The 27200-nt window shown below is 31.7% G+C and overlaps 2 protein-coding genes across 2 annotated transcripts in view; one reads left to right on the top strand and one right to left on the bottom strand.

Moving 5' to 3' along the window:
* Positions 1-3811: 3811 nt before the first annotated feature.
* The window catches only part of LOC130892454 (RWD domain-containing protein 2A), a 117514-nt gene continuing 94125 nt past the window's right edge, over positions 3812-27200 (top strand). Inside the window, exon 1 of the mRNA XM_057797883.1 lies at positions 3812-4087. The gene's annotated coding sequence lies outside the window, so the exon portion shown is untranslated. The remainder of the gene's footprint in view (positions 4088-27200) is intronic.
* LOC130892452 (uncharacterized) overlaps positions 5180-27200 on the bottom strand; it is a 127169-nt gene continuing 105148 nt past the window's right edge. Inside the window, exons 20-25 of the mRNA XM_057797880.1 lie at positions 25203-25413; positions 24909-25088; positions 7852-7953; positions 6972-7201; positions 6271-6503; positions 5180-5666 (exon numbers count right to left, since the gene is read on the bottom strand). Coding sequence (XP_057653863.1) covers positions 5348-5666; positions 6271-6503; positions 6972-7201; positions 7852-7953; positions 24909-25088; positions 25203-25413 — 1275 coding nt within the window. The 3' untranslated portion in view covers positions 5180-5347. The remainder of the gene's footprint in view (positions 5667-6270; positions 6504-6971; positions 7202-7851; positions 7954-24908; positions 25089-25202; positions 25414-27200) is intronic.

The raw sequence follows: 27200 nt of genomic DNA on the forward strand, positions 1-27200 counted from the left end.
AGGCGCATCGATTAACATAATAGTATAGAACCGGCTTCACGTTCTATATCAGTGGACGAGTTCGTAACAATAGAAAGCGCATTTTTACATTTGACCAATTGAAAGAGTTAACACTGTATTGCTTTCTCAATGCAAACAGCATTCCTCAATACTTTTGATATTGTTTGATTAAAACTCACGATCTACCCTATTGATGGGTTAGGTACGTTCTTGCGAACATTTTCAGTAGATGGTGTTAGTGCCAGACTTTCTTTAATGGGAATAAAAATTCTTGTGGATTATACAAATATGAATAAGTTTTATGAAAAACCTCAATGAACTCACCAGAATTCATTTATACCAACGAATCTTCAGCTATAATCCAAAAAATTTGAGTTTCCAGTGAAATTTTCTTTTTTTTTGGGAACTATTATCAGATCACAACATGGTAATTTTTGAATGATATCTATAATTTAGATCTAATTTCAGCAGTGCACGTTCCCGTATATTTCTATCAATCCAATCATTTCGAAAAGTAGGAAGAAAATAAAACGAAGTAGTTTGAATTACACGAACAATTCCAAAAACTCCCAACTTTCGTGTTGCAAATTAGAAGCTACCATTGAAAAGGTAGTTGGAGTGTGGAGATTTTACGGAGCTCGTAGAAACTGAGGAAAATTGTACAGTGGAAAATTGTTATCTCTCGACGGGTCCACCGGGAAAACTTCATAATACCCAGCTTTCACGTATTCACGTAAACATGTATCTGTCTCTCTACTCACAGAAAGCAGTTACGTTCTATTGTGAGAAAAAGTATAATTGAAATTTGTAACTCTGGGGTTAAGTTTGATTTTACTGTTTAATTCGTTTGAAATAACATTTTATAGAAATTTAAGGGTAATTTTTTGTTGCGAGATGGTAAATGTTATTTTTGAATAATGTGGTGTTTTGGTGATATTCCTGTAAGTCACAAATTAAATTTATATCTCAATTTATAGAGCGCATTATTTTTGTATCTGCAATTGTTTGCTTCCAAATAACTTCCATTAAGCCACGAGAAATTAATACTTCAGTTCTCTACGTCGACAAAAATATGAACATATATTTTCTTTTCATAAGTCGCGTATTATATTAGTAGTTCATTTCCATGTCTTCAAATCTCTAAAAAAATTTCTGATCGAAATATCTAACGATAAAATCCTGCCTTAGATACACACATATTAAAGAAAAAGTGTATTGAGAGGAAATAATTACGCTGGCCTACACGATTCTTCTACATAGAGCAACATAATATATTACATAACCAGTTTGAAAAGTGAAACATTTCGCACTAGTTACTGTTTTGCTGAAACGTAACGAGTGCGAAATACAGTTTCCAACGAGTTGTGTACACTATTTTTCCCACGGCCACGTAAAGAACTCTTTAACAAACATATTTTTTAAATAAGAAAGTCAATTAAACAATAACACATGTGTTGAAAGGTATTTTAACAAATGAATGATTATGAAATATTTTATAACTAATGAACAGAAAAAAACCAATAGAACAATAAACTTTGTGTACCTATATTAGATACCTAACAAGAACTGAATAATTATTAATGATTTTGTTTAACTTTTTGTCTAAGACTTTATAAAAGTTAAATGTAAAGTTATTATTATAACAATTACTAAATAACAGTGGATTTTGTAATGTTGCATGATTGGTGGTATCCCTGACATGTGTGTTTATTGCCTCTTGTTGCTGTATAGTTGAAGTACACAAATTTGCATTGTTTTTAGGTTGTGTAGTGTCAGTATGTTGTTCAACACTATATTCAAAGTTTCTATGTGCAACTTCTTTGTTTAATGTGCTTGTGTTGCTCATGGCATTCATTATTTTATTAGCAGTCATTAATCTATTAGTTGCAGAGTCATATATGTACTGCTCAGCCACGGTAGAGGATTTCCATTCTCCGTGGCGTTTTAATGCCAGCAAGATCTGCTCCTGCATCTACCAAAGTTGTTGCAGAAGAACGCCTAAAGGTGTGGCCATTATATTCCCTCTATCGTTCGAGACCATATATAACATAAGAAAAAGAAGCATTTAAATACATGTATGTTTTGTTATTTTTTAATACGTGTGAAATAAGCTACTTTCTTAGGTAAAAATGAGTGTGCAATCTATCATTTTCATAAGTGGTCGAAGGAAAAAATATTTTTATAATGCTAATAACCTTCAAAATAATATAAAAATCTAGTTAATTTCTTATTTCTTAGACCTTTCATATATGTTTCTAAATCGTCTTAATTTTAGGTCTCTTCTGTTTTAAAATTAGTTTTTTTATAATTTTTGTAGGACACAGAAAAACTTGACGTTTCGACTACTTTCAGTCTTTATCAAAATATGATTTGACACTGACTGATTTGCGTATTTATATTAATCAATAGATCACCGACACCACGAATATCAACATAAAAATAAAATCGAACTAGAAATCTGTTTTACAAGTAAAATTTATTTTTCTTTAGTTTTCACATCTCAAAAATATGTAGCAGCTACAGAATAGAGATGAAAATTTTACTTAAATTATTTTGTGGGTATGAGCTCCTACTAGATGCAACACTTATTTCCGACCTGGCACCGTCAGATTAATATTTATTCAGTTCCATGGCGAAATTCCTACGTGGAAAAAATTTGAATCCAAAATATCTAAACCCACAGAATGGTTTTACGAATATCTCGATGAGCAGACTAAACAAATTGGCGTTAGTGCTAGGATCACATCAAAAACTCAGAATTTTGAGGTATGTGGAATAAAAATTAAAAAAATTATATACGTGATAGCAAACAATAAGAAGCAGATTTAAATTTAGCTAGTTAAGCTCTTCATCTTTATCATATTTCCATTTAAAGAAGGATTTAGTTGTAGTCGTGTTATCTCTGGGATGAAATTTATTATTTCAGGGATAGATACAGCAATAATGTTGTCTACCAAAAATTCAATTCAAACGCAAAATTCAATTTAAGCGCATATATAAATATTAATGTTTGACTTTTAGCGTAATTTTTCCAACCTTCAAACTTTTCGAAATCATCATAAAGAATTCGGAATTTATTGCTGGGGAACTTTCATTAGGGTGAATTTAATTCAGTTCCTTAGAACCATAAGTTGAACAAAACTTCCGATCAACTTTAGATGTTTATACCAGATGCTAATTGAACATATAACAACATTTATCGATTTATGCTGGAAACTTTCACTTCTGTATTATATACAAACGTGAAATTTCACTGTTTAACTGATTTACTGGATTGAATAATGAAGTTAAATCATATTCCAAATAAATCTCTCCCCTTCGATCATTTATTGGAAGTGTATTCGTACAACAACACATTTTCATTGAATTTGGTTAGTACCATAGCGTTAGAATATTTGTTAACCATTTAACTGTACGAGTCTGTACGAGGGTTGATACTTAAGTTTTGAGATATAGCAACACTGATATGAATATGTCAAATCTGACATTGCATCATGAAGTTTGGTATTTTTAATAACGAACGTACTCAGAATGTGCTGTCATACGAGTGCTATTTGTGTTGTTTACAGATACTTGAAACATTCATCTCGGTCATAAAATCGAATTCAATGACGATCATTTTCGTGCGATGATTGGTTCAAACTCGTGCAAAAGTGTATTAATCTTAATGAAGAATATAATAAAGCCATGTTCAATTATGAATTTTTGTTTTTATTCATCCATCACAAAACTTAAATAGCAGCCCTCGTAAAAGTGGCGGATTGAAAAATATAATTCATATGTCATTAGTATATAATTCATATTTAAATATAAATTCTGAAAAACATAAAATACCGAGCAAAGCGCGGTCATCCAGGTACTAATAATTATTCTAAATTAGGTATATTGAGGTTTACTTTACCATAACTATGTGGCGCTTATGTCGAGTCCGTGACAAATAAGTAAACAACATAACCTAAGAAATAAACAGTATGCTGTCTTAAAAAGTAAAAGTGTAAACAGATTTTCGTGTTGATATTTTGTTAAAAAAGGATTTTTGTGTTAGAAAACTAGTGATACGTTACAAATTGATTGGAAAACATTTTGGGTAAGTTTTTAATAGCAAACTGCTTTGGTATAAATATGTTATTCAAGTTATATATAAGTAATTGGGCTAAGTTTTTTTTTCAGAGAGTTTATAGAATATCTATGTATATTATTTATTTTACTTTCTAATTTCATCATAAATATTTGTCCTTATTCTTATTTTATCATACAAAGTAATTATTTAAATAAATCAAATTCAAGGATATAATTCCTTATGCTTCAAATCTCTGTACAATTAAAATTATTTCATTATGTATTAATTCATGATTAAAAACATAGATTTAAATGAGAATTTATAAAAAATGGCTACATGGTGGAATTTAGCAATAATTAAATAATAAAGGGAGATAGTAAAAGCCAAAGTTAATAATATAATTGAAGTAAAAGCATGTGTCCAGACTTTTCTTAAGGATTTATAATTGACTTAGAATATATAATAGGCTTATATAAAGGCAGCAAACAATCTGGGAATATATGAGTCGAGGGCCTAGAAAGTACAATGTTTGCTGTGTCATGAGTAGAGTAGAATTTGTGGGATTAATTATTGGATCTATTTACTTTAGCTCTATAGCTATATTGCTCATGATCATTCGCTACTTCCTCTGTTCTTGGTATAATTTAATTTTTTTTTGCTGAAAAGAAAAATTGGTTTGAAATTATCTACATATCTATCAAGTTTAAGGGATAAACTTGAAAGATATATTTATACTCGTGAGTGATATATTCATATTCTATGATTCATATTAAAGGATCATGTTATCCTTTTTTTTTTCTGTATGTATTTATGAAAGGATATAATTGGTTCTAATTTTAAAAAAATATAATGATTGCTGTCAAAATCAAAGTTTTTTTAGCTGTATTCATTCAGAGAAGGTCAGTATCGAACTCAAATAAAATTAGCCATAGATTCCATCACAACACTCATTCCTTTCATTTTTTGTTTTTTGGTTATGAGGGAAAAACATTTTTGAGATCTTTAGAATCTCAAAAAAATTGTGCTTGTTGATTTTTATACTTTACTTCATTTTGAGGCAAAGTTTGATAAATCCACAATATTCTCATGGTATAGGATATGTGAAATAATACTGTAGGAATTAAAAAAAATCTTTATATTAAAAAAATTGATATTTAATGGACAAATATGCTATGACAATTATAACAATTAAATAACATTTAACAACTAAATATATAATCACAATAACAAAATTATTTTTTTATTTTTTCATGTACAAAATATTAGTTTAAAATTGCAAGAACAAACTCACAAATCATCAAATTTTGATCCTTTAAATACTGCTTGTAACACCTTCACTTCTTTATCATTCTTCAATACAACAAAATGGTGATTATCAAAAGAAAAACTGTTCAAATCTGAAACTTTTGGAAGAGTTGGTCGTTCAATTTTCTTCAAAAAACCTTGTACTCCTTTGTAAATATATGATGTCAAAGGTTCTGATGGATTTTCAGTGATAATATATAGAGCGATTTCTTTTGAAGGAAGTAAAGCCAATTCAACCTTGGTTGGAGTTGAAATGTCAATTGTTTGGAATATTGGTAATGATTTAGACAAATTCTTGATTCTAAAAAAGATGTTTGACATTAGTAAAATAATAAAAATAAGCGACTGTGTCATCAATAAATTACTAAGATAAACAACCAATTAGATAAAAAATTAGTTATAATTTCTTATACATTACAGAAATTTTTTATTTTATCTCTCTTATTGGTATAATATTTGATAGATATCTAACTGTAAGTATGCCATGATGATTTTTCATTTATTTTGTTTTTTTGATTCAGAAAAAGTTTACAAAAAAAGTCTATTACTGAGTTCAAATTTTTATGTAAAACTATGTATTAACATCTCATAAATTTTTTGGATATACAACCTTAGAAACTTGGGGATGTAAAAAAAAGAGAAACAAAAAAATACTTAGACTTCTACAAACAGTAATGATAACAACAAGTCTTTCTACTGAACAAATTAGTTGTAGTCTAAGACCTTATTACATATGACTTGGTTGTAGCAATTGATATAGAGAAATGAGCTGATGAAAACTCCAGAAGGGAAGCTGGTTGTGTGGTATGGTATTCAAAGCAGCGTAAAGATTAAGAGCATTCCCAGATTTTTTTCCATAATATGACAAAATAAGTTGCTCTGCCCCACTCTTTATTATAAATTACCTTCTAATGACTACTCTTCCAAAATACTTGGTGTTAGGCAAATGTTTATAAGCGATAGCCAAGAACGTTTCGTTTTCCATAGCAATTGCAGATACATCTATTGCTTCTCCTTCTCGATATGTTTGAGAAATTTCGAATTTTCCGTTGTTTAAAATCCAAATGACAGTTTTCTTGTCATTACCTCCATGAATAGTTATCAGCATTGGAATATTTCGTATTGTGGTGATGTAAGCCTAAAAAATACAAGGTGTGACAAAAAATGCAGTGAGTGTATTTTGACTTGTATATTATATACTCTCATGCGTTGAAATAAGTAGTGACAAGTTTCAAACTGTTTTGGCTTGTTAGTCTGCTAGTATAACAGCTTTAGTGAAATAAATTTTGTGAATATCTTAAATAAATTAAATTATGTTTCTAGCTGAAAAAAGGTACTAAAATCGGTGAATGTTGCCAATGTTTATACTTTAAAAACTCTATGAGTGATTTAGAAGAAAAATGATATAAGATAAATGAATGATCAGAACATCCCTCGACCTTAAAAACTAAACAAATATCAAATATTTCCTTATATTCGTATTTGTCAATTTTTTTGAAGCTGTAAACAGTGAGAATAGAACTTTGATTTTTTTTCCAAAACTAATGATAAGATATAATTAAGTTCAACTTATAAGGAAAATGAAATTATTATGTTTCTAACGTACCATTATAGGAGACTTGTTTTTAATCGTTTGTTGTTGCTTGAATATTCCATTCTCTCCTCCACAGATAATATTAATATCAAAATCGAAATCTACAAATAACAGACACCAAGTATTTTGTGATTTTATTTCGAAAGATGTCAAAAAATGTGATCCTTTCGTTAAAAATGGCACTGGCAAAAACTCCAATTTGTTCTTGTTGCAAACCATAAATCTTCCAATATGGGTACTGTCTGAAAATTGAAATATACCTATTATATCTTATTAATTTTGGTTCAATATGGTATTCTTATCACTATTTATTTCCTAAACCCGTTATTCGTTCTCTAAAAATCTTTAATTATTGTCTCATATGTTAGATTTTTGCAAATTTTTTGACAAAAAATTCCAAATTTGATTACTTCAATAACGAAATGAACCAGCAAATATTTGTTTATGTTTTTTTTTCTTATTTAATTTAACTAATCATTCTTTAACATTCATTGAAGATGAATTCCAGGAATTCTTTATTAATAGATAAGATACGAGTATGTTTTATAAATTTACGGATGTGTGGGCTACTAGATATTTTCTATTTTTGCTTTCTTAAAAGTTAATTTCTCGTATAAAGCTTTCTGAATTTATCAAGAATAACTTTTTTTGTAATATTAATAATAAAATTATATCTTTTGTATGCTGCTATTTTTGATAATATACATTGCATGCCACTTTCTTTGGTTATATAGCAAATAATCAACTGACTAATTCTCGGAATTTGTTTCACATAATCAGATCAATAGAAAGGTCTTTTATGTATTTGGATTAGACATATTCGTGATGGATATTTGAATATGAATAGATTATATTGAATATCAAATTGCTGTTTCAACTATATGCATTTTACCTTCAGTTGAACTATTCGGATGTTCTATGTAGACACGATCCATATTTCCCATTGGAATTTTTGTTATATAGTTAGGATAAGAGCCTATGATTTTCTTAGAACCTAAAAAATAATATTATAGTTAATCATGGAGGTTGTCAAAACTCTTAGTACGCTGGTTGCTATTTAAGTTTTGATAGAGACCAATAAAAACAAATATTTATAATTGAATATGGCATTATTGTTTTTCAAAATATTTTCCAAGATCAATGCACTTTTGCATGCGTTCGACTCAGTTATCGAAGCATTTTTTCCAATCCGATTGTGGTACCTTCAAAATATGTGATTTGAACACAACAACCGCTTCTTCAGGTGTAGGAGAACATTGAGCTCGCAATTAATTTATGATCTGCGAGAACAAAAAGAAATCATTGGGTACCAAACAAGGACTTTACCTATCAATTAGATATTTTGACAGTTCAAAAACGTTTTTGTTTGAACAGATGTGTAAGATCTCTCATTGTCTTCTGTTATTGGTTCCCCTGATTTTTGTCGATCACTTCTGGCAAACAAATGCTGGTGTACCATTCAGAATTGATAGTTCGATGTTTCTTTAATGGAACGGTGGCGACATGTTAAGTTATTCCGAAAAAACGAGGGACCATTTGCTTTGGAAAACTTTCGTTGGATTTGGATATATGCCTCAATATCCCGGTATGTTATATGACGATCTTGCAATATCAGTTTACTCACAGCATTGATGTTTTCTGGCACAGCATCGGTTTGGGACGACCTTTACGAAAGTGAGTTGATTAGCACACTGTTTCTTTCATTGTTTAGTACGAGGTTGGGTCAATAAGACTCTTTGAATCCATACCAATTTTTCAAAACATAACACTACTACTGTGAATTAATTTCATTTAAAATGTAAAGAAACTAAAGGATATAGCATTGAATATATGGAATCGAGAGGATCGACCTATTTTCTGGAAGTAACAACATGTTATTCTATACTTGAAAACAAGCATTTTTGCTTGTAATCACTACTCAGTATTTTATAACGATAGCTTCAACTGTCGCAGCCACATCTCAAGTTTTTCCAAGAAAAATGTGAAAAAGATATCTAATATTGAAAATAGTATCATTTATTAGTTCTTCTCCATTATTTTCGTCATCATACTGGATTAAAATGGGGTCTTAATTGCTTGCGTAATCTTAGACTTCACCAGTTAAGCTTGTATGTAATTGAAACACAAATTCGTAGCTCAGATATCTGTGTGTTGTATCTAGAGCATATCCTGGACTAGTAGATAATTGATGTTGAGACCAGGAAATCTGGCATCCATTTGATGCCACGTTGTTGATTATTTTGGGTCCTAACCTGAAGCTGCTTTACCCTTTTCGGTCTGGTTTAAATTCAACTTTTCAATCGTTATTTTGATTACTGGCTTTCTCTAGTATTTTAGAACGTAGTTTTGTTTCGTTTATAATTTTGGGACACGTTTTAACATAACAGCACCAATACTTCTATGTATTTAATTTATAAGCTGTTAAATAATACACTAGATCATAAAATCATAGTTCATGCTTCAAACAAAAGAGGACTTTTACAAAGAAGTGACCACGAGCAGAAATTCTTGTTTACTACTGTTTCAAAAACATCAACCGATTATCAAGATTCTATATATTTAGTGCAATGGTTTTTAGTGTTCAACAGCTACTGACAGCATACTACAAGAACTTCACTTCGTATGCTCATTAAACTTTATTGTTTTAGAATAATCCATCATTCAAACTAAGAGGGAGCTTGTTAGATACTATAGGAACTTTACCGAACGTTTTGAACTCCCGTTTGACGTCTCTAAACCCAAAACAGTTTGGTAATTCCACGATATGGTGTAATAGAGATCAGAAATAAAAAGTGTGAAAGAATATGGAGGCCATAGGCATCTTATATGGTTCAATGCTACGAATTTGGATTAATCACTTCGAGATCAGAAAACTTTCCGTGGAGCCATTGCTTACAATCGACTACAACCGCGACGTCTACAAGCTTAAGAATTAAATTTCTACGAGTAAATCAAGCTATGGGTGTAAATCGGATGAAGTCATGGTGAGATGATCAATAATGTCTATCGTTAACAGTGTGAAAGAATCAAAGGCAGATATAAGGTTAACACTCCAAAGATGAAATCATTCAACAAACCTGTTTTGTTAATATCGATTAATTTCACTTGTTGGAAAGAATAGAAGAATTGAATGAGATGACGTCGGAAAATAAAATAATTTTTATACAAAAATCTGTATTTTATTTCAAAAATAACTTATTGGTCCATCCTCGTACTTTCCATTAGATTATTGTTTGCAAATAAACTAGAATATTAACTAACTTGACAAAATTAAACGATCCTTTATTAATATAATTCCAATCTTTACTGTAAATCCTTTTTTTTAACATTGATCCAATCGTTACCTATGGCTATCCTGCGGAAGCCTGCAAATAGAGCCTGTCAGAATCAAGAGAGACAGATAGCTTTACTATCGGCGATTTTATTACTTTTGTCGGTTTTTCTGTTAATAGCAGAACAAAAAAAAAACAAGTAATTTCTTTATCTCCTCTATCAAAAAGAAAAAGAGTCGTTTCATGTTTGAATTCAACATTTTATTCGTTCGTTGAGAGCAGTTTGTACCGATTTTGTTTATTCTGTCTGTTTAATAAAACTAAGCGCGCAATTTAGATAAGTCTACTATTTCTTTAAACAATTAGATAATATACCAAAGGGACGCTTTTAAGTGTATTTAGACTATATACAATTTACTTTGTGAGGAACGAACATAATTTTATTGCAAAATCAACTACGCTATTTTATAACTCATTTAGAAAACTGATTTAAAACTATGGTACAAACAAGAAAAAGTATGTTGTTATAAAGTTCTAAATTACATACTCGTGTAGGCCCCGAAGCCGCCATGTCTAATGAAGCTACCGTGCCATTTTCCGTAAGTAAATTTTCGAACTTTCGAGAATAAACTTTATCATATACGTAGTCTCACAAGTGCCTAATACTAATAGTAATGATGATAAATCATTCATCATACCCATTCGTAGGGTGATTCTCACCATGCTCAATGATACGAAGCTTATACACCAACTGTACCATTTCCCATCTTCTCTACATGAATGACATGAAGCTATACGCAGCTAACAAGCGTCAAATCAATCACCTTCTCGATATAACATATAGATTCTCCGATGATATATATATATGGACTTTGGATTGTCTAAGCACACCTCAACGGATATATCATACAGGCAATTGAAAACGGGGAACTCTAGAAATATCTGGATTTCAAAATAGATTTTTGGAGAACAAGCAGGCAAAAGCTAGACTCCAGTATCAATACACCAAAAGACTGAAGTGAAAAAGAAACTAAAAGAGAGTACTTTCTAGACGCCGAAAGCTTCATGATGGCTATCTAGGATCAAGTTATTAATACATCAATACGACAAATGCCGAAAGTCTCAGCAAACATCAGAGACCATTCAACATATAACATCTGCTGGTAGTGTGTTATCTAATTCTGACTATCTGCATCGGCATAATCAAGTATATAACATCGTCCACCAGAAACTGACCAACAAGTTCGGTCTTAGTTATACCTATACACCGTACCACAAGTACAAACCGCAGAAGGTGCTCTAAAATAACAAAATTTTAGACTCTACTACGATAGGTCCATTATCACCGAGAGACAGATAACGAATAACAGATCGTGGTAGTTTCAAGAGCACCGATGTTATAAAAATTATTTCTAAATGAATTACTCGGTGATATACGCCTCCCCAACTTCATTCTTTTCCACGATAATAAATTCCAGCGGTGTTTCCTAGTGTTGTAGCAAATGTTTTCTGAAACTTCTGACAGCGCCCTAAAATCCAAGATCCAAAATGCACTTTTTCTATTTTGGGGAATATAAATAAGTCTCAGATGACGATCACAGGACGACTATAATGTTTCCGGCTACAGCAGGCGTTGTTTGCGATGTCTGAGTTAACTTGTTTGCACTGTTTCACAAGATAACTCTTCATTAACGATTTATTCAACTGGAACTTGCATCTAATGGACAACCCATGGCAGGCATCGTTTTCACCATCGACTTGTTAATGAGAGCTTTTCTCGGTTGTGGATCATTTGGTGATAGCCGCTATTGACTTGTGCGCTTCGATTTATGGTTTTATCGCACCGTAGGGTTATTAAAACAAGAGCACTAGGCTAAGTTGATATTAGGTAGTTACGTAGAACTTCACACGTCCCATAAAAATAACCATCATTAAAATGATAATTGTAATTTTATGAATCCATGAATGACGTCGTATCCATAAATTGAGACAGCTGACCGACATTTAAAAAAATTATATTATTGAATTTATTCCGAATTACACTCATATTGTATATACATTTCCACTGGAAAACTGAACGTCTTTCCAGGATATTTATGAATGAATTCAAATATTTCAAACTCACTCGCTCTATTGGAAACTTAAATGGTACATTTGTAGCAATGAGTCGGTCAGCGAATTCGAATAAGGAAATTTTCTTTGTGAATTGAATCGTCTTTCTGAGAATACCACAAAATTTACTTTTATTACATTTTTTTTCTACTAAAAAAGAGATAAAATGAAAGTTATGATGATAACTATAGAATGTTCAAGTTAACAGTTTCTGAAGATGATAGCTTGGTTATCGAAACGATCGTCGAATAGTGTATTTGTGAGTTTTGGTGTACTGTGTTGTGTTCAGTGTAAATATCACCAACGCAACGGTTTTTCTATGGGTTCCAAATTTCTCATTGTGTTAATATAGTATGTGAAAATCATGATAGAAAAAAAAAATTTGAATAAAATGATAATGATAATTTCGCAGCAACTTTTTTTTTGCAGAGGTAGCATAAAGCTCGATACCATGCTCGATCCACGGCTCAGCCAAGTATCTCCATCCTCAGGAGAAGTTTGGTGAGAGACGAACAAAATTGATGCTGATAGTTTCACTTCGTGTTGGATGTCTGGCTCTTTCGAAGTCATTGTACTGGTCTTCAGAGCTTATACAATACTTATACTGTAGTTATTCTTATATAGATTAATATATTAACGTAACCAACTAGAATCTGCTTTATTGATGGCAGATTGGTGGATAGATGCTTTGAACTCTTTCATGGATTTCTAATGTAATTGTTTGATTTCTTTCTTATTCTAATGGTCAAGGGTGATCATAGTGAAGTCATATTTATTACTTTGCATTCTAGCTAGTTAGATTGATGTTGTTCCTGGGTTGTCCTTGAGATAATGAAACTGTACAGCTTGAATCAGTATGAAGGAACAACATCTGTTATATGGGATTCATATTAGGTTTGTTTGGCTAGTTTTTCACGTTTTTGTAATGCATCTTTGTATTTTTTGGTATCAATGGTCACTTCACTATATGATAAACATCAGTGGAAGGTTTGTATATATTATATAGAAGTTTATCGTTTCTCGTTCCTCGCATTTTCTTTGATGTCTTGATTTTGATCTCTTGATGATGACTTACAAGTTTTTCTCTACTTTCTAATGTAGTTGTTTAGTAAAGGTCTACGAGGGCTGCTATTTAGGTTTTGAGACATGGCAACACTGTTGTGAATATGACATTTTTAATTGTGAGCGTGAACGTGTTGTCATACTCATTTGAGTTGTTTACAAATCCTTGACACATTCATCAAGAATGGAATTAATTAGTGAACATTTTCGTGGGATGATTTTTTATGATGATTTCTATGATTTCGACGGGAATTAAACCAAAAGTTTCGATTTTTGGTGATGAAGCCATCAATGGGTTCACCAACATTTGTTTGTCAGAGGTGATTGGAATAGACAAAACATCGAATTCTCTGTACAGTTCTTGTTTCGTGCCCAATGATTTCTTCTTAATCCCGCAGACCATAATAAATTGTGAGGAAAATTACTCCTGAAGAAGCGGTTGATGCGTTCAAATCACATGTTTTGGAGGCACCCCAATCTGAATGGAATAAATTGTCAGAAAATTGGTTCAAACAAAAATGTATTTATTATATCAATATATTAATGGATAATGTTTTGATAAACAATAAAGCCATATCCAATTATAAATATATTTTGTATTCGTCTATCTGAAAACTTGAATAGTAAACCTTGTATCAATGTCTATGTCACACGTATCCAGATGACAAATGAGAACATCTATCGGTTTTTGACAGCTATCTTCTTTAAAGAAGAATTGTTTTGAGTATTCCACAGTGTTCAAGTATTTTAAAGTGGAATCGTTCGATAAGTACAATTGATTATGGGCTATAATGTGCGGTATTCCATGATGTGTTACTTGGATGGGGATGAGTATAAGAGATTTCGCGACGATTATTGACACCATTTATTCTGTTTGTATGAGAAATCTATGAATTCACCTCATGATAAAGTTGCGTAGAAACTTTCAGAATATACAAAAAATTTCCACCTCCTGTGATTCAATTATGATTTTACATCTGAAAATCTCACCGTTAAAAAGCTTACTAGAATTTATGCAGTTTGTATAGAAGGAAAACTCTTATATATTCCTAAAACATTCGGCAAACACCACGAAAAACGCGATTAAAAAACACGCGGATTACTTTTTCCTGCGAGATTCTTTAATGCCTCAACAACAACAAAAAAAGGATTTTCGCACGTATCCCGGAGGAATTTAGCAACCGAGCCAACAAAATATGCGCTACGAGCGGCTTATTCATACATTTTTTTATTCACATAAAAAATACTGTTTATTCAGTTGATTACTGAAAAGTTCAACTCGTAGGATAGTAATGTGGAAATTTTTTCGATTTTTTTTAATACCAATCAAATTCAACATCATATTCATCCGTTTATCAAAAACAAGTTAAACATGCATCTAAAAGTTATACTAAAAAAATTTCGCTCTTTCTATGAAGTTTATTTCATGATTTTCGGATTAATTATGCACGAAAATTAAGAAAAAATAAAGTTTTCGGTATAAAGTTTGCTTTTATGATAATTATACTGATAATATACTCATTTTTTAATTTTTAACTAAATTTTAATTAACCTTAATAGATCCAAAATACCACACTTTCATAGTGGTGTTATTACGTTCAAATAGTGTCGCTAGATGGTACTTAAGTAATAAAAAACCAGCAGCTGTTTTGTACAAGTCTATAAAAACTTAAAAAGTCGTTGCGTGAATGTTGCTAATGCATTCTGTTATATATGTGGTCGATTTATTAAATTTTGGTACGTAAAATACGTACTAAAGATATCTCACGTTCTTTATGAAGCTTACGAAGAATATTTTGTTTGTCCTGTTCGTCATTAAGCAATCAATACCTAAGCCACCAAAAAAATACAGAAAAGTAACTCATCTTTTAGTTTTAATCTTGGACGACTTCAACATATATTTCGTATATTTTTCTTAAAAGTATATTCCGCAACCCACTTTTTTTATAATCAAAATTTATCAAAACATGAAAATAAACATTCCTATCTAAAACTATTTGAAAAATAAGTAAGACATCAGGAACATAGAACGTAGAAATTCGAAATTTTTTAGCATTTATTCAGATGATTCTCCTTGGAAAACCACAAAAATTTCGCTCATACATATTTTAAAAGATTACAAATTCGTTAGAAAATTGAAGAAAAAAAAAAGATCTGAAAGGATTAAATTTTAAAACACCTCGTAATCGATTCCGTAGTAGTAAGAAAAACGAAACTGAAGCTAAGAAGGCCATTTGTTGGAATCACCGGAATCAGCCCCATATCGGTGTATTTTCGAACAGCCACATTTTAAGGTTACGTTACGTAATGGATTCTCTATTGCTGCACTACCGACGTCTTGGACAGCGACGGAACCAAAGAATAAACAGAAGGTAAAAATTCCAATAAAAGGACTAGATCGAAAATTACCAAACGCTTAAGTCTCTTGTATATATTCGATGGATTAGAAGATAAATCATTCTTAAAATGAGTATAGAAATATGAAATTCAAATTTGAAATTGAAATACGAATTTCAAAGAAAAATTATTCTTTACAAATTGAAATATACATTATTTTTTATTTATTTTCAACGAACAGTTGTGTAATGTTTCAGAATAAATAAATAAGTAAATGAATGTACATTTTATCTAAAATCTTTCTATAAAAAAAAACCAATCAATTACATTAATTTCTTCGTAGACGTTAACTATACTACTATCACTAATTGTAACACTGACCAAAGTGTTTTATCCTCTCTAACTTGATATTCAAACTCCATTATTCGACAAACCGATAATGTAACAGTCCATACTTATGATCCTCTGCAAACTTCTCAATGATCTCTGCTTCTAAATTACTAAGAAACCTTGATCACATTTCATAATAGATTATTCTAAAACCTTTGTATTTTATCTAGACTTGTATAACATACACAAATGTGACTCAAGTATTTCTTTGTGACATTCTTGCTTGGCTTCTATTACTAAAAGCTACACCTTGACCACTAAGAAATACGAAAATTAAAAATGAAGAGGAACTATCTGTTAAAGGAACTGCTGATTCATGAAGAGACTGAAGGCTAGTGGATCTCCTAGGGCACAAAGCCAAATAAACGTAAACCCAGTAGAGTGCAAGTATTCCGAAGAAAGGAAGACACAGGACACATTAAACCCAGAAAAGTCGAAATGATGACCTCCAAGACACGAGATTTAGAAACGATAGGAAGTTCTTCTGAGAATACATTGCATTCTCAAAGAGTTTAGTCAAGTAGAAGGTATCATATAGTATATACACAATCTAGATGCATTCAATGACATAATCTCTGTTCTATTCATAATTTTCGATTGAATGCATTTTATCAAAAGGATTGGTTAAATATAAGTAGATAATATAAATATCTTTGATGGTTTAATGGCAAAGAAAACTTTCTATGTTGAGTACAGAGACCAGGATCCTTAAAATTGGAAAGATATAATACTCAAATGACTTTTGCGTTGTTCCGTCTAACTAATGTACTAATTTCAATCAATTGATGAGAGACTTTTCAGCTATTTTATGCAACTCTGATATACTATGGGCCTAAACGAATTTGTACTGTTTTTCAACTCAATTAATGGCGACAAGGATGTGACCGAATTCAAAATCTTCACAACACGTTTCAACTATTGTTGAATAAAGGCCGTTTGACATAGAGCAAAAACAACTTTGAACCACTTTTATGCAATTTTCTGCAAGATCAAAATATTGTAAATGATGATCCTTGTACGTGGCTGTACATTATGAAAGGCTCTTGCCATTGCATAAAGTTTGTTAGTGATCAAAACTATATCTTTTATCTTCTGTTTGGCTGATAAGTATCAAGCTTCTAAAATTAAAAATAATGTCAATGGTGGAAACAAAAATCACGTTAGAATCACCAAGGAATACAAAAATTTAGTTTTACAATTGTGCCGAATAAATCAGCTGACTCGACTGATATTTGGATTTGCCATTAGCGTTTAAGCCAGTACTACACGATGCGTCTAACGTCGACGAAGGCTGCGACCTTTCCAAAACTTAACTGACAAAAAAATGATGAATAGCATACAAGAGAAATAAATTCCTTCAAAATAAACTGGATGATACTTCGGTTTTTCATACAAAACACGTAGCAATGACGCGCAAGAGGAAAAGAAGTGTGTGTAGTTGTACCACAAGTTTTGCTTTCAACTTCTTTCTAATGTTGGCCAACGTTGGGAGCAAAACATGCGCATTACGACCACACAATGCGTACAATCATAACAGCGCCCAACGTTGGAAGCATTGTACGCATCATATGGTATCGGCATTTTTTACAAAAAGGCTACATAGGTTGATTTTTGGTCTGACACTGTCTCAGTTTTTGTTCACTTTTCTCACGTTTCAGTTTCGGTATCGCCACCAAGCACCTCCAAATCGTGCTTGTAGTGTATGTACTATGAACGATTCCGCTATGGTTTCGAATGCGACCATCGTCTTAAGAGATCAATTCTACTTGATTTGAGTATATTTTTGTTCAGGACATTGCGATTTGCGTTTCATTACTTATACTTACTGTTTTAATTTATAAATATCGTTGCTATCATGAAGAAACAAAAGAAACTTATTCATCAAAGTTTTTTTCAATATTTATCCCGAATATCCATAAGTTTTGCTTCTTCATAGGCGTATAAATAAGAATAAAATATTTTCTTCTCTTTCAACATCTTAATAGACGATTGCCTCGAGATAAAATTCACATTTAGTCGACAATGACGATTGAATCAGCAATATTTTCTCGAAATTATTCTAAATACATCAGAGGACACAATGGAAATAATAATAGCTTAAGATTAAAGAGAAATATACAAGAGATCAATTAAGGAATCCAGTCTTTTTATAAGAGGAGAGCTAAAAAACATCTCTGAAAGACTTTGAAGCAGCTATATAAAGTCGAAGGAGCAGAGTAACAAATGAAATAAGAAAATTTCCTTGTAATAATTTAAACGGAAACGTCGGATTTACTATATGAATTGTTTGAAAGAGGTCATGTGTACTTTAGAAACGGACTACACTCCATCAAATGAGGGCTATCGTATTCGAGTTTGTCACTTGACACGTTGGTGTAGAGTATCAATGTTTGTTTGAGGGCTTTAATGTATCATCTCTACAAATTAATAATATTTAAACTTGTTTTTTTGCGCATAACTAACAATTTCGGGAGATTTACTTGAAGATTTAGTTGGCCATAATCAACAAACACATAAAATAAATCAAAATTTTGGAAAATTTTGCACACATTCTGAGACAAGTTTTGGCTATGCTTAGCGATTCGGCAAAGATGGAGAGTTCTTTCGAATTATCTGCTATAATTTGGTCAATTTGTGATAGTTTATTACTAAATCGACCGCTTTATCAGATACGGAATTCCAGTGTATAATTCCTTACACATAGCATCTCATGGCAAGTCAAAATGCTTTCGAGGTTTCCATGTTTCAAACGTTTTTTATCTAGAGTTATTTGGGTTTAATAAAGTTTTTATATTTACAGCAATCCTTCAAAACCCAGATGTATTTTTCTTCTCTCATAGGACATCATCTGTTTTTACAGTTCTTCTCTACAGATCGCGATTCTGAACTTTTGCCATCCAATTTGTTTCTACCTATCTAAAATTTTCGAACATTGTATCCAACTATGTTTTCTTGGGCCTTCCTCTTTGTGTTTTGGCTTTCATTCTAGATAACTCCAGTGACCTTATTAACTTGCCTAATAATCCCACGGCTTTATTTCCTTTTGCTAGTTTTTTATTTCTTTCAGTTCGTTCTGTTTTTTATTTGTTAGTGTAACTCTCAAGATTCGAATTCATAAACTTTGTCTATATTATATTTTCTCTCTCTTGTTCCGCTTCAATCTCCACGTATTTTTTCTGTTGACCACATTTTGGCTAAGTACCATATTTTTAGTTTACTTTTATCCAGCTTCTAATTTACAAAATGCTCTTTCCATTTTTTTCTCTGTTCTGTATAATGAAGCTGCATCATATGCAATCTTGCTATTCCGTACAAGTTTTACTAAGATCACAACATTTTTTTTTTGGGTTCCTAGTAGGGTCAAAGGAATTTATCATCAATTGTGCATACAATCCATGAGTGTAACCTCTTTGATGGATGATGATCATTTTATCAGCGATGTCTTGACGATCTATCTCGATCTCTTCAGTTATTCTGTATGCAGTTACAAATTGAAAAATGATATGATCATAGAAAATATGTCTTCGTTTGCTTTATAGACTACTAAAAAGCCTTTTACTCCCTTCGACATGACTTACTGTTTGACATCGTAAAGGACGTTGATATTGATAGTAAAGACACCAGGATCATAAAAAAACTGTATGGAGATCAAACAGCGGAATTGAGATCTAACGACTCTCTAACTACGGAACACCTTCAGATACTTAGGGGAGTCCGACAGGGATGCATTCTCTCACCCATGCTATTTAACAAATACGTAGAACAAATTTTTCAGCTGACATTAAAAGACGATCAGAAAGTGGATGTGGAGAGAGAACTGATTGCGGTAATTAAACAACGAAAAGTATCTTATTTGAACACATCCTGCGAGGACCGAGATATTTAACTCTCAATCTCTTAATGACGGGAAAAATCGACGGAAGGAAAGGACCAGGGCGTAAATAACATTCCTGGCTACGGAATTCAAGAGACTGGTGTGGTATGTAGAGTGCGGAAAAAATTTTTAGTCGTGCACCTACACGCTGCAAAGTGTATTGTACTTGAAGAAGAAGAAGTTAGAAGCAGAACAACACTTGAGAAACAAATCGTACTTCAATTATTTCCGGAATATTATTTATTAAAAAAAATACCCAACTTGTGTTTAGTTTAGCATGGAGAACGGCACTGGTAGAGTTTCACCGTTTCGTCGTGTTGGATAAGGACAAGCAAAGACGAAGGATAAGGATATCGAGTAACAAATCTGCCGACTTGGCCAATTTTCTAAATGATTCCCACTCGCCTTCTGCGATGCCAACTACCAACATTTATCTTTCTCGCTTACACATCCATACTAGAAGGATTTTCAGGAAGGATTCGCACGGATTCTGGAATCCTGACCGCAGGAATCTCTGACTTGACGGTACCTTCTTGTCCAACAAGAAGCTTACATCCAGGATTCATAAATCTTTTCATGGAAACGCGCTAAATATTTTTTCGGACACTTTATGATAATGGAAAAATTGTATAATCGAGCGTGTAGTCAGCGATTCCGATATCACGGTTCAAATCAACAAAAAATATTTTATAACCTGAACTTCTCTCATTATACAAGGGCTGGGGCATAAGTCATTGCAAATATTTTTTTTTCTTGTATATATATGAACAGATGTCGATCTTACATTTGTCATTATAGAAGTTTTGCTGTATGCTGAACATTAGAGGCTGGTGGTCGACAACGAGGGCTTAACTGGGCCGTTTTGGGTCCAAGGGCAAAAGCAAACTTCGAAACAGGGTAGATTTTGAGGAAGGCTATGAAAACTACCAGAATCAAAATTTATAAACATATGTTTTTCTCAAAATTTAATATTTATTCAATAATGTAGTACTGAACACATTGTTTGCACTACCAACACTAACAATTACATTGTCTGAGGCTCGTTTCGTCTTCAGAGACAGATTATGAATGTAAACCGAAGCTCATTAACTTGACCTACTTATTTATACTAAATTTTTCCTCGAAAAAATTTTTCTCCGTGAAAAAATATCGAACAGAAAAACCATATCGGCGGGATATTTCATGCTTTTTGTCCCTATTTAAACTATTCTTTGTGTTAAAATGCACGCCTTTAAAATTCCCTGCGTAGATGGACCCGGGAAATTATGGTGCGAAGGTGTTTCATCTTCGTCAAACCTACTGCTATTATCGTCATCTGAATTAGGCTCTACGACTTCCAAATTATCTTCTTCCCAATCACTTCCGCTATTACTACCTAATTCTGAGAATATGTTTTTCATTCATTATTCGTTCAACTTTTCTTTGCAACTCAAGTTTGGACAAAGGTCTTCTTACCGAAATTTTACTAAAAGATTGATTATTACTACAAAAATAATAAATTTTTACAAAAAATTCTCTTACTATTGACTCTACTGTTGATAGAGTGGAATTTATCTGACACTATTATTACCCACGTATACACGTAACATTATTCCGTCGTAAAATTGAGGACACTTTTTGAAAATCAAATTCTCGAGTATAATTATACACCTACGTTCACGTATAGGTCATGAATGTACTAGGAACCTCGTTAATAGGACCCGGAAATTAGTGAAAAGAATCCACCCCGGTAAATTTTACGAATAGTTTTTTAAGGTCAATAGTGAATTGTACTGAAGCGATGCAATATCTTCAAAATTTGTCTAGAAGTTATTTTATATATGTATACAAAATATGCTATTGAAAATGTTTCTTCATAAAAACTTTATTTTTCGTATTGAAAGTATTAAAATGTACGTGCGTTCCTGAATGGGTAGGAAAGAGATTGCTACATTGAATTCAAACATATTTTTATTTTCTTTATCTCGGATTCATATTTGATATGAAATACGAATTCTCTAAAAATAACCACAAAGTTTCCATAGATGACATAATTCTGATGATTTGGGAATGGAGTAAATGAAATACATCATACTAATTAAAGTGGGATATAGGATAATACGTCTAAAGACTGCAACATTTTTAATAAAACTCCGCTAACAGACGCGAACATAAAAATGCAGTATACGTAATACATTGTACTCTTTTGGTAAACTTGAATCAGTGCTTTTTATGGATATATTAATTATTTTTACATGGATATTTTACATGAATATTATACAACCTGTCCCGGTTAGATACACATTTCTTGTAAAAGTAAAAAAATTCTACAGTCAGTTCTTTTGAGGTTTTTCTTCATTTAAAGCACACTAATTTCATAATCTTAAATAATCAAATATGCCCGGAAAAACTTCCAAAAACGTATTTGTCTGTTAAGTTTTTTTTGTGTGGTAAATATAAAAAAAAATGAGAAAAGTAGCTTAGAATCAATATTAATTCCCATATAACAAATCTCGTAATCCACTTATTCTCTCCTATAACTGCGCATTTTTCAATACGTTTTTGAAACTATCCAGAAGTTGCCTGTACTTGTTCTCTAGTAAGTTATTGAACTCCAGAAGTTGCTTGGTTCTTAACCATTTCTCTATCAGAAGAAGACACTTTCTATATCGGTGGTGGCCATTGTCTTGGCTATGGCCTGTTCAGTGTGCTCCCACTGGTTCTCTATGGAGCTTAAATCAGGGAAGTTGCTCGATCATGATGAAATAGTTGTATTGTGGCACTGTGCCGAATTGAGCATAAATATGTATTCTGCATCATCAGAGAACCATTCTTCGAGTTGTGACAGAAGGTGAGTTTGTGGTACCTGTTTGTACTGTCTCCTGGTTCTTTGCACAATATATAGGCGCCACAAGCGTTTAGCTGAGATAATAAACCGTGGTGACACTAATTGGAAGTTCCGAGTATTTTTTTTAAACAAAGCAGTCCAGATGCAATTACTCATTAGGGCGCTCTCCGACGAAATAACTTTAACGAAACGTTTGTTCTTCGCAAAGAAGCATATACATATATTTACGTTGAGAAAAAGGTACAAAATTTTTGTAAAGGTGTTTTTACAGTATATATTAACAAAAATCAACGAAATGTGACAATCAAGTCAGACTATTTGTGATGCTACTTATCAAAAACAATAATATTGATACCAACATCTATACGTGTCGATGTGTTTGCTTAAAAAATTCAATCAAATCAGAAAATACAGAATTTAAGTAATATTCCTAATAATTTGGCCACCTACAGCACATGGTTCTTCAAACATAGAGCAAAACAAGATTAGCTTTAAGCAGTTTTCATTTTTCCCAAGCAATCACCGTTCAATTTTGTGCATGGAAATATCCAAACTTTGGCCAAACTCCGTTTCAACATTCCGTGAACCATGTGGTGTTTAATTAACCCTTATAAATTAAAAATCTTCGGAAAACTCATACAGCTGGAATCACCGCATTTTAGACAGCAAACACTAGTCATTCACTTTTTGTTCTCAATGCTCAATCATAGAGGAATCAACACTGTAATTATATATTTTCAATAACGAAAACTGACAATACAAGGAAGTTTAATCGTGAATTAGGAATGACTTAGATTAAAAAGCACTTGAATAACCGCAAAATCAACGCACCGACTCCCAGGTGTTCTTGCGAGCGTATAAATAGCTTATATAACAAAATAGTTCAAGAAACGCTAACGATCTTCTCCTGTAAGAGGAGGAAAAATCGAAAGATCAAGTTTGATTGCAATTAAGTTGAGTACAAATAAGGTCGCAGCACTTTCATTTTTTCTTTAGAAATGGTACTTATTTCAACCAACTAGTATCTCACGAAGTTCTTGTTCTTGATTTTTATTTGTGCTAAGCCCTTGATTTTAGAGTAAAGAGATTCTTTTTTCTTAGGCTAACCTGAAGATGATTGTTTTCTTTTAGTTGCAAAAAGTACTATTATAACACGCTTATACTAGCTTCACCTGTTTGTGGACTTGTTTATCTGTAACTCTCCTTTAGACTAAGTATGAGTGGCTTATTTCATTCTTTTCGGCAGAGGATTCAAACCTCCGATCTCCACGCTAGAAATTAAGCACTTCGATAACCTTACCAGTTACACTGTTATGGCTCGATACAAGTTTCGTCGAGATGTATGTATATAAGCAACGAAGCCCTTGTACGAGGGTGATATATAGCAAAAAGTTGAGAATAAATATAGTTTAGAGAAACTAAAAAACGCGCTTTTAAAATAAGCTTAAAACAATAAATACGAATGAATGATAAATACGAATATTATTATGAAAAAAGCGTGAGGCGCTTTATTCCATATTTCTCGTACATCAAGCGCCCGACGTATTTTTTTACAATAATGCTAGTATTTTGCATTCGTTATTATTTTAAGTTTACTTTGAAAAATAAACAATATTTTGTTACTATACCTAAAAGAATTGTAAATGTTCGTAATACTTCAAATTTTGAATTATTATAAATATGTAAATTAAAATATTACATATCTATGATAAAATAGAATGCTGAGAAGTCCGGGAAACTCCATATAGTACAGGAAGAAACTATTATCCACGTAATTAACATAAGGTTAATACTAGATAAAATAAATCAATTTGTACTTTTCTACATTTAAATAAATTTTGACTTCTCAAACTTTACCCTTCATACGTCACATCTACATCTACAAGAAGCTGATTTTTGTTACTTTGCATACAAAGATATTCCCGTTAGGGTCATCAATCAACAATATTGTAGGTTCCAAAATTAATATAAATTAATAATTATTTGCTCTCCATCCTAATACTTACCAACTCCTTCCCAGAACATAGTCAGGCCAATGCTATAAATATATTGAGAAAGTGATAAAAAGTACTTACTGATTTTACCAAACGTTTCTTGTTTTTCATCCCATTCTAAGAATCTTGCAATATTCGTGTTCGATTCATTCGTGAAACTAACAATACTTATACCAGAACCAAAACATTTCATTAAAAATAGCTCATTAACTTTTAATGTCATGAAAACTGATTTATAGTAATCCAGAAAATAAGCTTGACCTGAAAAAACCCCAAATCTATGAAGAACAACATTGGCTCGATTAAATATTTCATGTTTTATTATCAGGTCATTATTTTTGTCATGCACAATAATTGGAATAACGACAGAAGTACCTTTCAATGATGATTCTACTTGGCTGGCCATATCATTCAGAGCTTCGTATTTTTCTTTGATGTTGTGTAAGGTCCCTAGTGTTTCTATATCGTACAGCAATTTGGATACGTTTATACCGGAAACTTTTGTTTTGAATTCCACATGCTTCGTGGAAATATTATTACAAAATTGTAAATCTGTGGTAAACGTATTGTCTTCATTTTTGTAGGCCTGCAAAGTTCACATGAATCAATGTTATGCGTGCTAATAATAAATTAAGAGTATCGTTTACAAAAAGTGACATCGTGTGTATAGAATTCTTCATGATAATTAATTATAGTTCGAAAAAACTAGATTCTAAGGCGAGCCACAGGCAGTCCTGGTAGTCAGAAAAAAAGTTTCCGGTCGTGTTAATCACATTGTTTTTTCGGTAACCGTGCAGATTAGTTATTAACATTTATTTAGAAATAAGTGAAGCACTGTTCTTTATATTATTCATTTATTGTTGCTCCAAATAAAACTGTCCAAGAGTTTTTTAAAATGCCAACGTTTCGATCTTCTATTTGATTTTTATCAAGGCTGAATATATATGGTACATTATTCATTTATAGAACAAAATTAGGAACATTTTAATCCTTGCTTATATTTATATTGAAAGGCTAAGTAACCGAATCATGATGATTGTTTTCATAGAGAATGTCTCTCTAAATTATTGATAGTATTGTTGATATTTCCACCTTCATCAGCAATGAATATTTCACTTTTTTATAATTTATTGATAATTTGTTGTGTGAAATATGGGATTTCCGTATTGACAAACATTATCTCTATAACATCAAATTTTCTTGTCCAATTACAACAAAAGTTCTTTATATGATCAATTCTTTTTTAGTTCTTTCCGTCTACACGCACCTGCCAACCCTACTTTTTGAAAGTAAAAACAAATTATGTTGAAATGTTTTTTGTTTTTATATTAAATCAACTTTAGCATTAGGTAGGTTTCATCAGATTCCCCAATAAATTTGATAATTTGTTTTCTGATGAAGACTTCTAATTTCTTAATTTCATATCCAACGATCTTTCTTTTAAGAAATGCAATAATTTTCGGAAACGTACCTATGTTTTTTTCCCAAATAATCCAAAATTATGTCATCCGTAATAGTATTTTATTTATTCGTTTCGTGAATAAAGTATAGATACTTTCGTACCTCAACTTTTATTTTTTTTGTAGTAATTGTTTTGTAGCAGTAGCTGCTGCATTAGTATTTTCGTCAGGCACATTCGCAACCTCGCTTTCAATGCTGCTTTCCATTATTTAAATAATCGCAACCAAAAACCACTGAAAAAACTCAATGATTGCGATCAAATTAGTAAGTTGGTAAGTCGTTGCTTTATTAATGTATAACAACGATCTTTCTCAAAGGAAAATCGTCCCGTAAATAGGAACTTTCCGGATTGTTGCCGAAAAGTAATGTATTTTGTGAGATATGTAACTAACATATAAAAGTGTTTCTAGGTTAGCTTAACTGATAAAGCTTCTAGCGTGTGACCAGTATATATGGGTTCGATTTCTATTCCGGGTCGTCCGAATAATTTTCCCCTGATCGAAAATTACTCAATAAGTAGATCTTCCTCTATTTCCTTCTCCATTTCCCTATTTACGTAACGGTAAGTTTACACATGCATGGATTTAGTAGCGCCAATAAAAACGCGCGTCAGTAAATTAAATTAGCAAGAAAATGAACTCTATCTGTAGTAGATTTATTGCTGTTAATATTTGGTAAAGAAGATTACAAGAAATTACTTTACTTCCTGCAAGTTCTGGCTACTTTCCAACATCTAGCAAATCTGTTATGGATCCTAAATTCCAATTACTAGAACTGATGCAGAACTAGGTAGATAAAATGTACGTTCAATTCAACAAAAACTATTATTTATGCAATAGATTCAAGGCATATTTTATGTTAATGTGGTAGAAAAATCAAATAGCTGATAGTAATCAGAAACAAAAAATTAGA

This window comes from Diorhabda carinulata, chromosome 4 (genome assembly GCF_026250575.1).
Source record: "Diorhabda carinulata isolate Delta chromosome 4, icDioCari1.1, whole genome shotgun sequence".
NCBI lineage: Eukaryota > Metazoa > Arthropoda > Insecta > Coleoptera > Chrysomelidae > Diorhabda > Diorhabda carinulata.